Below are 13317 nucleotides of genomic sequence, written 5' to 3'. Positions count from 1 at the left end.
ACTATGAGAATCACTGCTCTAACCAATCAAGCCACCACTGACTATAGGAGGGGAAGAGGGAGAAAAGGGAGAGAAGGAAGGAAATAGAAGTAGGTGGTCGTTTCTCTTCTGTGCCCTGACCAGGAATAGAACCCAGGACACCCATATGCCAGGCCAACCCTTTATCCACTGAGCCAACCAGCCAGGGCTAGGACACTGAGTTTTGAGTTTGTATTTCAAATGTGCCATGATGAGATTCACTGGAATGTGAGCTCCATGGGACAGGGATTTTACCTGTCTATCTTTTACCAGTCTATCTTTTACACCTAAAATTGTGCCTGGCACAGAGGAGGCACTCAGTCTACTTGAGATTTGATAAGGGTGATAATTACTTCTTGTCTTCTGTTATAGGTCGATATGCAATGGTGGTCTGTGGAGACATCGCTGTGTATGCCAGTGGTAATGCTCGCCCCACAGGGGGCGCTGGAGCTGTGGCAATGCTGATTGGACCCAAGGCTCCTCTGGTCCTTGAGAGAGGTTTGTAGTAACCTGCAGACACACAGTACCAGGAGACTGTTCATGGCATGGCCAAATGCATAGCTCCTGATCCCAAATTGACATATCCACTATGTAGGGCTGAAGAAGGGATTTCAGGATATCATTTGCTTTCAAAAGGTGGGACTGGGGAGCAGAGGGCAGAGAAAAAGGGAAGAGAGAGATTGGAGAGGTTCCCTCTTCTGCAGCATCACATGATAATGATGCATAGAATAAATGTTGTTGATGCTGCTAACAAGGACCTTAAGGAGCTGAACTGGCAATTGAAAATGAAAGATGGGCCCTGGCTGGTTGGCTCAGTGGTAGAGCATCGGTCTGGCGTGCGGGAGTCCCGGGTTCGATTCCCAGCCAGGGCACACAGGAGAAGTAACCATCTGCTTCTCCACCCCTCCCCCTCTCCTTCCTCTCTGTCTCTCTCTTCCCCTCCCGCAGCCAAGGCTCCATTGGAGCAAAGTTTGCCCGGGCACTGAGGATGGCTCTGTGGCCTCTGCCTCAGGCACTAGGATGGCTCTGGATGCAACAGAGCGATGCCCCGGATGGGCAGAGCATCGCCCCCTGGTGGGCATGCCGAGTGGATCCTGGTCGGGTGCATGCGGGAGTCTGTCTGACTGCCTCCCCGTTTCCAGCTTCAGAAAAATGCAAAAAAAAAAAAAAAAAAAAAAAAGAAAGAAAGAAAATGAAAGATGATAATTGGGTATAAAGAAAAAGCCTTTTCTTTGAGAATTTTGGCATCCATTCTAGATTTTGTTGAGCCCATATAGGTGTGGAAAGGGATATATAAATCTTATTTATGCGAGAGCAGCAATCTGTTCAACTGCTTTTGAACATATGAGGATGGTGTGTGGGCTCAGGCTTGGACACGAGAGAAAGACCAGGAAGCTGTGCCTAGTTCTCCCTCCTCTCTGCTCTACGTGGCTGCTCTGTGCAGTCCCTGAATCCCAATGTGTGCCTTGCCAGGACTTCGGGGAACCCACATGGAGAACGTATATGATTTCTACAAGCCAGACGGGACAACAGAATACCCAATTGTGGATGGCAAGCTCTCCATCCAGTGCTACTTACGGGCCCTGGACAGATGTTACGCAGTATACCGTCAAAAAATCCAGACCCAGTGGAAGCAAGGTACGGGGCTCAGAGGCAGGACTCTGTGTACATGGGGCCACACATTTGTCCTAAAAGCTTAAGGACAAGGTCTCTCCTCCCTTCTGAAAATGATCTCGTTTCCTTCTTACACCCTTCCCTGGGTCTGTACCCACGTCCATTTGGAAGTCACCTAAAATCAAGTATGAAATTGCCTCTAACTCGAGCTAAATCAAGTCATCAATCTAGGTCAAAGCCATCAGTATGAAACCCGTGGGTGTCAGCTACCTGGGAGGTACCACAGGGAGTCAGAGTACCCCCATCTGACTGGGCCTAGCATTTGTTTCTGCTGAAGTCAGGAATGGCTTGATTCTTGGTTTGTAGTTTGCCTGGTTGATGTTGAAAAATCTTGCCTGTACTTGCAGTATACTGTTATCAGGGATTTTTCTCTGGATGGTAGTGTTCCAAGTTGATTTTATTTTCACTTTCAGTTTCTAAAATTTCCTGTCAACAATATGCCCTGCTTTCATAAGCAGGAAAGAAATAAATTTTATTTGAAAAATACAGAGAAACCTATTTTTACAAAATAAAAAGTGTTCTCAGTTGCTTAGCCACGCCCTGGTGGTCACCTGCAAAAGGCCAGTGCCAGTGTAGGAAAGGGTGAGGCTGAAGCGCCTGAACACAGATGCGGTGGGGGTGCACGAGGCGCCACACCTACCCCTCTCCACGGCAGTGGGTGAAATGCCAGCACCAGTGCCCCCAGGGGAGAGGAGTAGACCTGGACCTCTCTGTCTCTGCCCTTCCAATGTAAAACTCCTATTGGCTAATTGCTTTCGCCTCCTCTAAATCCTTCTGACACTCTAATTTTACTCCCTGTTCTCACATGGAATTTGAATGATGCTCCTTGGAGTCAGCACTAAATTGAAACTTCCCTCCTAAGGGCAGAGGTTGCATTGCCCTTCTTCCTCTTCGAAGTAAAAGAAACAGACCGAACTATGAAGTCAGAGACAATAGAACCTGAATCTGAAGTTTGCCATTTTTCAAGCTGGCTGTAGACACTGTTTCCTCCTCTGGACAAAAAAGGAAACTATAGATCACAAGTTTGATTGGGAGCAATTATTTGTCATTGAGTTTGGCAATCATAGATAGGAAGAATTTTTTGTTTCTTTCCTTTCTTTCTTTGTAAGTAGGGTCCTTAGTGAAATGCTTGTATGATGAATGAGCAACCCTTATGTGTGCTTGCTGGAGGCAGGGCCCCGTGCCCCTCAGCACAGTTAAATCTTGAAGCAAAGTGGCTTATCTATTGATCATGCCACACCTTTTTTTTCCACACTTCCTCCTTCAGCTGGCATCGACCGACCTTTTACTCTCGATGACTTACAATTCATGATCTTCCACACACCCTTCTGCAAGTTGACTCAGAAATCCTTGGCTCGCATGGTGTTCAATGACTTCCTGTCCGCCAGCAGTGAGATACAGGCCAGCTGCTACAAGGGGCTGGAGGCCTTCAGGTGAGTCTTCTTTGTGGGGAGCCTAGAGGCTCCTGAGGGGTGAAGAAGGAGGAGGCTTCCTCATGCCTTGAGTCTGGACCACCAGCCACTCCTGTGGGGAAAAAAGACACTCCTCCAACACAGTAGAAATGACTCCAAGTCTTAAATGGGTTATTGGGTTATTGTGTACATCTAGTCCTTCATCTTTTTTTCAGGGAGCAGAGGGGATTGCCAATACCTCTGGATCAAGTGACTGTATAAAGCTTCAGAGAATAGCCTGACCACTGGTGGTGCATTGGATAGAGCATCAGTCTGGGATATTGAGGACCAGGGTTCAAAACCCCAAAGTCAACAACTGGAGTGCATGCTCATTCAGCTTGAGTGCGGGCACACCAGCTTGAGCAAGGGGTCACTGGCTTATCTGGAGCCCCTTGCTCAAAGCATGTATGAGAAGCAATCAGTGAGCAACTAAAGTGCTGCATCTATGAGTTGATGCATCTCATCTCTCTCTCTTCCTGTCTCTCTCTCTCTCAAAATAAATCAAATAAATAAAATTTTTTAAAACTTCAGAGAATAGGAAAAAGGGGAAAGAGAATGTGACTATATCATTCAGTCAGTAAACAATTGATGAACATCAGCTATGTGTCGGGCATCATACTAGACTCTAGGGACACAAAAACAATGTGACTCCATGTTCTCTGGCTAGAAGCTCTCACAGTGTATATGGACAGAACCACCTAGAAACAACTAATCTCTGAACAGGAAGGCAAGTCGGGAGTGTCCGGTCTCATTCTCACTCACCACTGACTTCATTAATGTCTTGCTTGTTGCCTCAATTTCCCCATCTATGTAATTGAGATAGTCCAGCTCACCGTCTTAGAGGTCAATAAAGCAGGAAAAATGCCAGTTAGTGATGTATTACTCCAAGATATTTAGAAAAGAAAAATTTTCAATACAGAGAGTTCCCACTAGGAGAAGCTCCCTTTCTTCTTAGTAACTGTTCATTTCCAGTTTTGTAACATGCTACCAACATCTGACTCCACTACGAACTACTACTACTAGCCCTGCCATTGACTGAAACACCAAAATGAGCACAAGCACTGCGTATGAGACCTGCTCTGTGAAAAAAAATTTTAACATACAGGTGTACCAAAAATAATGCCTAATATCTTTAATATGTGAAAATCTCATCAATAATAAGACAAACACTTTAGCAGAAAACTGAGAAAAGGATATGGATAAGAAATTTCCTCAAAAAAATGCACATAATCATATTTTAACTTTTATTTTTAGAGAGAGAAACATCGACCTATTGTTCCACTTATTTATGCATTCATTGGTTGACTCTCATATGTGCCCTGACTGAGGACCACACCCGCAATCTTGGCATATGGGGATGATGCTCTAACCAACTGAGCTACCAGGCCAGGGCAATAGCCATATTTTTAAATGTGTGTGCTTATTAGTAACAAAGTTAAACAAGTTAGCATGTTCTTTACATGGCCTTAGCAGATAAATAAATCGATACAAGGGTGTTGAGCAATAAACAGGAAAAGGTAATTTAAAGATGTGCATACCTTTGACTCAGTAATTTCACATATCTAAAAGAACAGGTAGCTTTTTTTTTTCTTTTTGGTAATATATATATATATATTTTGTATTTTTCTGAAGCTGGAAACGGGGAGAGACAGTCAGACAGACTCCCGCATGCGCCCGACCGGGATCCACCTGGCACGCCCACCAGGGGCAATGCTCTGCCCACCAGGGGGCGATGCTCTGCCCCTCCGGGGCATCGCTCTGCCACGACCAGAGCCACTCTAGCGCCTGGGACAGAGGCCAAGGAGCCATCCCAAGCGCCCGGGCCATCTTTGCTCCAATGGAGCCTTGGCTGCGGGAGGGGAAGAAAGGGACAGAGAGGAAGGAGGGAGGGGTGGAGAAGCAAATGGGCACTTCTCCTATGTGCCCTGGCCAGGAATCGAACCCAGGTCCCCCCCATGCCAGGCCGATGCTCTACCGCTGAGCCAACCGGCCAGGGCCCCCTTTTTGGTAATATTTTTAACTAGTGAGAACAGGAATGGTAAGCTGGGCCACAGTATGGTCAGTCCTATCATAGCCCATCCTAGCAGCCTTTAAAAATAGTGTTGTAGAAGGTAATTTCATGTCCCGGAGAAAAAGGGCTAAGGAAGTATGCTAAACAGAATGTAAGCATGATTCTCTTTCCCTATAAGCTGTGTGAAAGCAGGAATGGATTCCACACAAAAAAAATATGACCTAAGAGCTCTCTCTGAATGTAGGACTATTAGTGACATTTTTTCCGTTGCACTTTTCTGTAATTTTAAATAGTCTGTAGTAAAAACATGTGTCCAGAAGTCTTCTCTCCAGAGCATTAGGTCTCCCCTTGCTGCCGCCCTGCCCTCCGGTGGCCTCTCACTGGCCTGTTGCTCTGGCTGCCTCACAGGGGGCTAAAGCTGGAAGACACCTATGCCAACAAGGACGTGGAGAAAGCCTTTCAGAAGGCCTCCCTGGACACGTTCAACAAGAAAACCAAAGCGTCCCTTTACCTCTCCACGTACAACGGGAATACATACACCTCCTCCCTGTATGGGTGCCTGGCCTCGCTTCTGTCCCAGTAAGTACTGTGACTGGCCCCACCTCCTACCCTCAGCCATGGTCTGAAGTGTCACCAAGTTTGGTTCTTCTTCTGGTTCAGACTTTTTTTTAAATGGAAGGAAGAAAGAAAAGAAGGGAAGGAAGGAAGGAAGGAAGGAGGGATGGAGGTGAAAAAAATCCTTGTTTTAAAGGTATGTATAGGAAGGAGGCTTACTATCAGTACTAAACAATCATCTCCCAAGTGAAGTTCATGTGTTATGTAAAGATCTACTTGATGCAGCAAGAAAATAGAAGCACTTTTATGCATATTTTTATTTCATCTTTTTAAAATCTCTATACTTAGCAAAGCACAGTGGTTAAGAGAGCCCACAACCTAGGTTCAATCTCTTTACCACTTACTAGCTTTGACCTTGGGAAAATATGTAACCTCTGTGTGCCTCACTTTCCCCATCTATAAAATACATACGACACTTCTGGGGTTTTGAGGAGTGTTATGTGTCTAAAGCAGCCAGAACTGTAATGCTCAGTAGATGCTCTAATGTTAACTGTTATTTCTATTGACAATCTATTTTGTGGGTTTTAGAAGGAAATACTTGCATTATAGTACATGAATGTAATATAGGAGATACATAGATATGTAAAACCTTGATGAAATGATTACTGAGGGAACGGTAAGAGTTACAAGTGCTGAAGCATTCCCAGTTGACACGAAAACTGGAAGCTGAGTCCAGCGTCTGACTTCCCTCAGATGCTTTCAAAGTTCACTTAATTCACGTGGTCCACATGGGTGGGGAGAAGCTCCTTGTATACTTCTTTTGTATCTTGGATTTTAGCTGTTTCTCCTCTGAGCTTATCCCCAGGGTCCAGAAGTTCCTCTTTATGTAAGTACTGGGAATGCATTTCTGGTTGCAAGAGGTGAATTAGATCGGGATGATAGGTTGTTTGTTTTTTTATTAAAAGCATAGGATATGATGCCCCTGTGTTTCCTACGCTTTGATTTTTTTTTTTTTCCCCCTGCAGGCACTCTGCCCAGGAACTGGCTGGCTCCAGGATTGGCGCCTTCTCCTATGGCTCAGGGTTGGCAGCAAGTTTCTTTTCATTTCGGGTGTCCCAGGATGCTTCTCCAGGTGAGTGCCCTCTTCCCATCAGGCACCTCTGGCAAGGTTAAAAGAAACAATTCTAGCCACCACTGAGGCTCCCACCGTAACAAAATAATGGGCTTAAGAGCAAAGGAAATCCCTAGAGGGAGTTAAGCAATGGAGTAAGTCTGTCAAACTTATGTATTTGAAGCACATCCCTGGCTACTGCTTATAGCAGTGGTCCTCAACCCCCGGGCCGCGGACTGGTACCGGTCCGTGGGCCATTTGGTACCGGTCTGCAGAGAAAGAATAAATAACTTACATTATTTCCGTTTTATTTATATTTAAGTCTGAACGATGTTTTATTTTTAAAAAATGACCAGATTCCCTCTGTTACATCCGTCTAAGACTCACTCTTTTTTTTTTTTTTTTTAATTTTTCTGAAGCTGGAAACGGGGAGAGACAGTCAGACAGACTCCCGCATGCGCCCGACCGGGATCCACCCGGCACGCCCACCAGGGGCGACGCTCTGCCCACCAGGGGGCGATGCTCTGCCCCTCCAGGGTGTCGCTCTGCCGCGACCAGAGCCACTCTAGCACCTGGGGCAGAGGCCAAGGAGCCATCCCCAGCGCCCGGGCCATCTTTGCTCCAATGGAGCCTTGGCTGAGGGAGGGGAAGAGAGAGACAGAGAGGAAGGAGGGGGTGGGGGTGGAGAAGCAGATGGGCGCTTCTCCTATGTGCCCTGGCCGGGAATCAAACCCAGGTCCCCCACACGCCAGGCCGACGCTCTACCGCTGAGCCAACTGGCCAGGGCTTAAGACTCACTCTTGATGCTGTCTCAGTCATGTAATACATTTATCTGTCCCAAAAGGCTGGTCCGTGAAAATATTTTCTGACATTAAACCGGTCCGTGGCCCAAAAAAGTTTCGGGACCACTGGCTTAGAGGACTAGCTTGAAGAGGAACAGAGGTAGGTGTGGGAAAACCAGTCAAGCTGTCCCAGCAAACAGGCCATCTGGTTAAGGAGAAGTTGATGAATTTGAGATGTCCAGTAAATAATTATTGGTTATTTTATGAGGAATGTAATAAAAATTATGCATCTAAGCACACGTGAGTGTGTCTGCCCCTATGTTTAGCTGACATCACAGGTGCTGACCTTTATCATTTCTTGACATTTTAAGCCACACAGCACGTTCCCCCAAGGTTCGCACTCCCAGGAAGCCTGGCTCTCTACTGCACTGGTGACTGTGGCAGTGATAATGACAACGAAGCAAGTTTCTCAATCGTGCTTTTCCTCTCCAGGCTCCCCCCTGGAGAAGCTGGTATCTAGCATTTCAGACCTTCCAAAACGCCTTGCCTCCCGGAAGCGCATGTCTCCTGAGCAGTTCACAGAGATAATGGAACAAAGAGAACACTTCTTCAAGAAGGGTAAGAAAAAGGCAGGAAGAGAGAAGGAGAAGCCCATTTTTCTCAGATTCTTTGCCAGTTGCTGAGAGCCAGGGATTTGTCAGAAGTCTAGAATATAGCGGGCTAAGGTGAAGATGTCTCTACGATATGATCGGGAGGAAAGCTGTTAGGCGCTCAGGGCCAAGAACTGGGTAAGAAAACAAGACAGAGTTGGGAAGAGGTAACCAGCAACATGTGGTTTCTCAGTACAGCAGGAGCTAACCACCTGAAACAGTCCCACGGAAGCCAGATGTACGGTCTTTGAAAGTGCCATCTATGCAACAGTTGAAAGACCCCAGACTTGAAGCTAGATATTTAAATCTAAACTGACCTGTGACTCTCACTAGCTCTTAATCTTTGGGGAAATTATTGAACTTTTCTCAGTTGTCTCATTTCCAAAATCATACCAACTTTGCAGGATTGCCAAACACATTAAATAAATGAATGTATTAAAATAACTTATGAACAAATTGGACTTTCTCCACCCAACTGCCCTCTTTCCTTATCAAACATGAAAACAAAATTTTGCCCAAAAAAAGCAACAAAAGAGAAGTCAGCTGAAGCTGAAGTTATGATTGGAGAGATCAGATGGTGATTTTAAAATCATTGTATGTTACGGTTTGGACTTGCAAGGAATAAGACACATCAGATGAAAGTAGTATAAGCAGAGGCTGAAACTCAGAAGCAGAATCAGCCCAGAGAAACTGTGCCACTGCTTATTTATTGAGTTTAAAAGCCACAGCTCAGCAGATAAAACTAGAAAGCTATAAAAGCCTTTATTCCCGACCATCCCATCCCCAATCCTGCACGTCTACTGTTTCCTTTGTGATCAAGGACTCAAGAAGAGTCATAGTCTCAGTTTATCCATCATAAAGGACATCTGGTTCTTGGAGGCATTCCTCCAAGAATCCTGTGTACTTGCATTCAAGTAACCCAGGCCAGTCTCCTGGTATGGCTAATACACTCCAAGATCTCTTGTCTCCAAGTAACCCATGCTCTGCTGTTAACTGCCGTTTATATTTGTGCAGGGTCTTTCCCTTCAATTGTAACTGTCTTTTCAAAAGCAAATCTTGAGACACATGCTTTGCAGTGTGATCTGAAAAGGGGACAGAACATATGAAATTGGTAATGTTCCAGAAAACCTGGATGTAGTATTGATTTTATCTGGAACATGGGACACATTTGAGAAAGAAGAAAACAATAAAAATGAAAATAAGACCACTGAAATGAACATTAATGGACAAAATACTAAAATACTACAATAAATTAGAGCCAGAGAACTTAGGACATGGAAGGAAGTGTCTATCGGAAAGCAGGAAGCTCTGAAGTACACCTCCAGCCAAGTACCACAGACAGAAGGACATGCTGAAGAATTTGATGGAGAAAGGGCATGTTGTACTCCTCTAATAAAATCGCTGATAGCCAAGCCTTAAGAACTGGATCCCAGATAGCTAGTCCTGGACTTTCTGCTGGTCCAGTGCTGTTAGGCACATAATAGATGACCTCACGGCCCCTTACAGTGCAGCCAGGAGAGTCTCACCACGAAGCTATAGGTGTCCGTATTTACTAGTTCCTCTTCCCCAACCACATAGAGCTCTTTTGAGTATTGCCTCTTCTCATTTCACAGTGAATTACTCACCCCCTGGTGACACAGAAAGCCTCTTCCCAGGTACTTGGTACCTGGACAGAGTGGATGAGCTACATCGCCGGAAGTATGCCCGGTGTCCGGTCTAAAGGTGGTGAGTGAAATTTTTCAGGGTTGGCTGCATAAAGATTTTCCTCTGGGAAACAGATGCAGTTCTGATTGTGTAACTAGGCCCAAGAGGGTTTGTAGCCCCTGAAATGATAAGAGGTGGGGAGTTTGTACCATGAACACCAGGTAAAACACTTAGAGCTCTTTTCCCTGGAAAGCCAATAGCAGGAGAGGAAGCATGTTCTTAAATCTTGAATGTGAATAAAAGAACCAACTTATTTATCTGATCTGTTCATGATAGGAAGCTCTCCTAGGAGCTTGATAAAACAAACTTAGCACCCATAAGGGGAAGCAGGCTGTGACCTTGAACCTATGGAACTCATTACCCCAAAGGGGTGAGATCAATAATAAAAATAAATAACTTCAGAAAATATGCACAGCAGTCTGGTGGGGACAGACTGATAAAGAAACAGGATCTTAAAGAGAGGAGAGTTTAATGGAAGAGGATTGGGGCCCAAGGAGAAACAGGAGAATTCTTTAAGATACCTTTTTTTGAAGGTGAAAGGAGGGGAGACAGTGAGGCAGACTCCCACATGCACCCCGACTGGGATCTGCCTGGAAACCTGGGGCCGAGCTATCTTTAGCACCTGAGGCCAAAGAGCTCCAACAGAGCTATCCTCAGCACCTGGGGCCACACTCAAACCAAATGAGCTGTGGTGGGATTCAGCCTGTTTGCACCAGTTCAGCAGAACCCATACCTAATTTATTGTTGAATTTGCAAACCAGTTAAAATGGCACTGTAATCAGGGTTCTCTCTAGGGTGGGCTCCTAGACAGCTGCCCAATGTGGAGATCACAAATTTACATTCCTTACTCTTTTTTTATGTTCATCTGCACAACAACATATCCTACGTACCCGTAGTAATGTTCATCCCATCCATAGGTGAAAAAAGTTCAATAGAACTATGTAATATTTATTTATTCACTTCATAAAACTCATTATATACCCGTGATAAAATACTCCATTTTAATTCGCTCGCGTTTGCTACTTCAGTAGGAAGTGAGGATGCCAATCAAGAAGCAATATGGAAATATAACAGTTCCATTGTTTTTTGTCAGATATCATTTAATATTTTTCATTAATATTTTAAAACTCTTATAACATAATCTAGTTTTGTGTACCTCTTTTGTTATTTAAGTATTAAATGTATGAAATAATAAACTACCTTTCAGTATATCATTTTTTATACTGAAAATGGTCATTAGGGCAGAGAACTGGTTGTTAAATTATTTGAATCCCACCACTACAATTGAACCACTGGCTGCAGGAGGGGAAGAGGGTAGGAAAGAGAAGCAGATGTTCGTTTCTTCTATGTGCCTTGAACAGGAATCAAATGTGGGATGTTCATACGCCTGGCCAACGCTCTATCAACTGAGCCACCGGCCAGGGCCTAAGATACTTTTTTGTTTTTGTTTTTACAGACAAAGAGAAAGAGTCAGAGAGAGGGATAAACAGGGACAGACAGACAGGAACGGAGAGATGAGAAGCATTAATCAGTTTTTCAATGCACACGCATTGCGACACTTTGGTTGTTCATTGATTGCTTTCTCATATGTGCCTTGACCGTGGGCCTTCAGCAGACCGAGTAATCCCTTGCTTGAGCCAGAGACCTTGGGTCCAAGCTAGTGAGCTTTGCTCAAACCAGATGAGCCCGCGCTGAAGCTGACGACCTCGGGGTCTTGAACCTGGGTCCTCGGCATCCCAGTCCGACGCTCTATTCACTGTGCCACCGCCTGGTCAGGCCTAAGATACTTTTTAAAGGAGAATTAAGTATTTGGAATTAGAATCTTATAGTTCATGGACCCAGATATCTGCTTTCAGTTTATATCTAAGTTATTAAGATAAGCAGAAGAGTGAGAAGCAATTCCTTTTACAACCCATACATCTCAGTAAATAGTCTCATGTCCAAATAATTCCTTTGTATTTTTCTGGGTTTTTTGTTTCTTTTCCTTTGGTAGATGAAGGGGTAAGACTAAAAAAGGTTTGCCACAGACAGGGTGTGGGGCAGGAGGGAGAAGTCCACGGATGAAGGGGATGCTGAAATAAAGCAGGAAAACCATAGGCTGGAGGGTGGGTGGGGCTCAGTTCACTCCCAGCCAGTCAGGTACTGGGCTGCTGACCAACTGGATGTCAGGGGCCAGGTGCTACAGGTGTGGTTGAGAAGGCAGGCTCAGTAAGCAGGTGCACCAGACTCAGATACAACCAAGAGTTGTTTATTTGTTTGAAATATGGTTCCTAAGATAAAGTCAGTAGCAAAGAGGGTGCTATTAAATGTGTAAAGCTAGTTTAAGTCATCAGGAGGAGGGGCAGGGGAGGGAGGGAGAACGGGAGAAATTTGGGCTTTTCAAGGTATGTGGCAGAGAGAGAGAGGATGAATTTTGGAGTTTCAGTGTCCAGACCCTCCTGCTCTTGGCCAACAAGCTCCTAGCAGCGCTGAGGCAGCATTGTATCTGTGCAGGGAGAAGCTGGGCTCCCGGACTGGTCTAAAGCCCAGAACTCACGTGGGAATGAACCTGCACTGAGATTTTAGCTGAAATAGGGACTTTAGGTCAGTGCAGCGCTCTGCTGCACTCTACAGGTCTCTGCACTGCCTGGCCTTCCCGACCTGCTCCCCTCCAAGGCTGTCCTGGGGACTCAGCTAGTGTCCCAGCCTTGGCTCCCCTGGCATCGGGCATAGGTCCCTCAGATGTCAGGGCTTGGAGCTGGGTGAGGGGACAGTGGAGTACCCCAGACTTCAGGGTGCAGTTAGAAGAGCCCCTGTGCACAGCCCTGCCTCAGGTGAGAAGCAGTTACTGGGGGAGGGGATGCCCAGAGTGAGACTCCTGATTGACTGTCCTTTCATTGTTTCTTTAAATTCTACAGCTCCATGGAGTGCTTCCTGGGAACACTAGCAGAGCTATTGCCCACGAATCATATTAAAAAGACAACCAACAGCCCACTCTTAGCTGGTATATAGATTGGATTGGACACACTAGCCCCATACGCCCTGTTCTGTAGCGTGACGGCCACCCTCAGTGGGTCCTTCATGCTTTTTCCTGCTGCAGTTGCTGTTGTGAGCTTGAGACATTGTGGGCCAGGGGCCCTTTGTGAAAAAAAGAGAGGCGGAGAGAAGGCCTGCTCCTGACTTCCAGAAATGTGGCAGATCAGTTGTCTACAAGATCCAGATAACTTGTCTATCATTTGTTATAGCTTTGTTTTTATTGTTATTGTTAAATTTCTGTGCTGTTACATGTTTACTCTTTCTTTAGGTTTTCTGTGAATTTCTAAATGTATACCTGGTACTAAGCTAATATAACACCATTAAAAAGATAGAGAAGGGGGGTCAA

At 45.3% G+C, this 13317-nt stretch overlaps 1 protein-coding gene across 1 annotated transcript in view; it reads left to right on the top strand.

The window, feature by feature from the left end:
* Positions 1-13317, top strand: part of HMGCS2 (3-hydroxy-3-methylglutaryl-CoA synthase 2) — a 27041-nt gene extending 13724 nt beyond the window's left edge. The window contains exons 3-10 of the mRNA XM_066268131.1: positions 391-516; positions 1492-1656; positions 2960-3125; positions 5563-5733; positions 6735-6841; positions 8095-8220; positions 9866-9977; positions 12854-13317. Coding sequence (XP_066124228.1) covers positions 391-516; positions 1492-1656; positions 2960-3125; positions 5563-5733; positions 6735-6841; positions 8095-8220; positions 9866-9972 — 968 coding nt within the window. The 3' untranslated portion in view covers positions 9973-9977; positions 12854-13317. The remainder of the gene's footprint in view (positions 1-390; positions 517-1491; positions 1657-2959; positions 3126-5562; positions 5734-6734; positions 6842-8094; positions 8221-9865; positions 9978-12853) is intronic.

Source organism: Saccopteryx bilineata, chromosome 3 (genome assembly GCF_036850765.1).
Source record: "Saccopteryx bilineata isolate mSacBil1 chromosome 3, mSacBil1_pri_phased_curated, whole genome shotgun sequence".
Taxonomy (NCBI): domain Eukaryota; kingdom Metazoa; phylum Chordata; class Mammalia; order Chiroptera; family Emballonuridae; genus Saccopteryx; species Saccopteryx bilineata.
The sequence above is the reverse complement of the archived record's forward strand: the minus strand, read 5'-3'. Positions and strand labels throughout refer to the sequence as shown.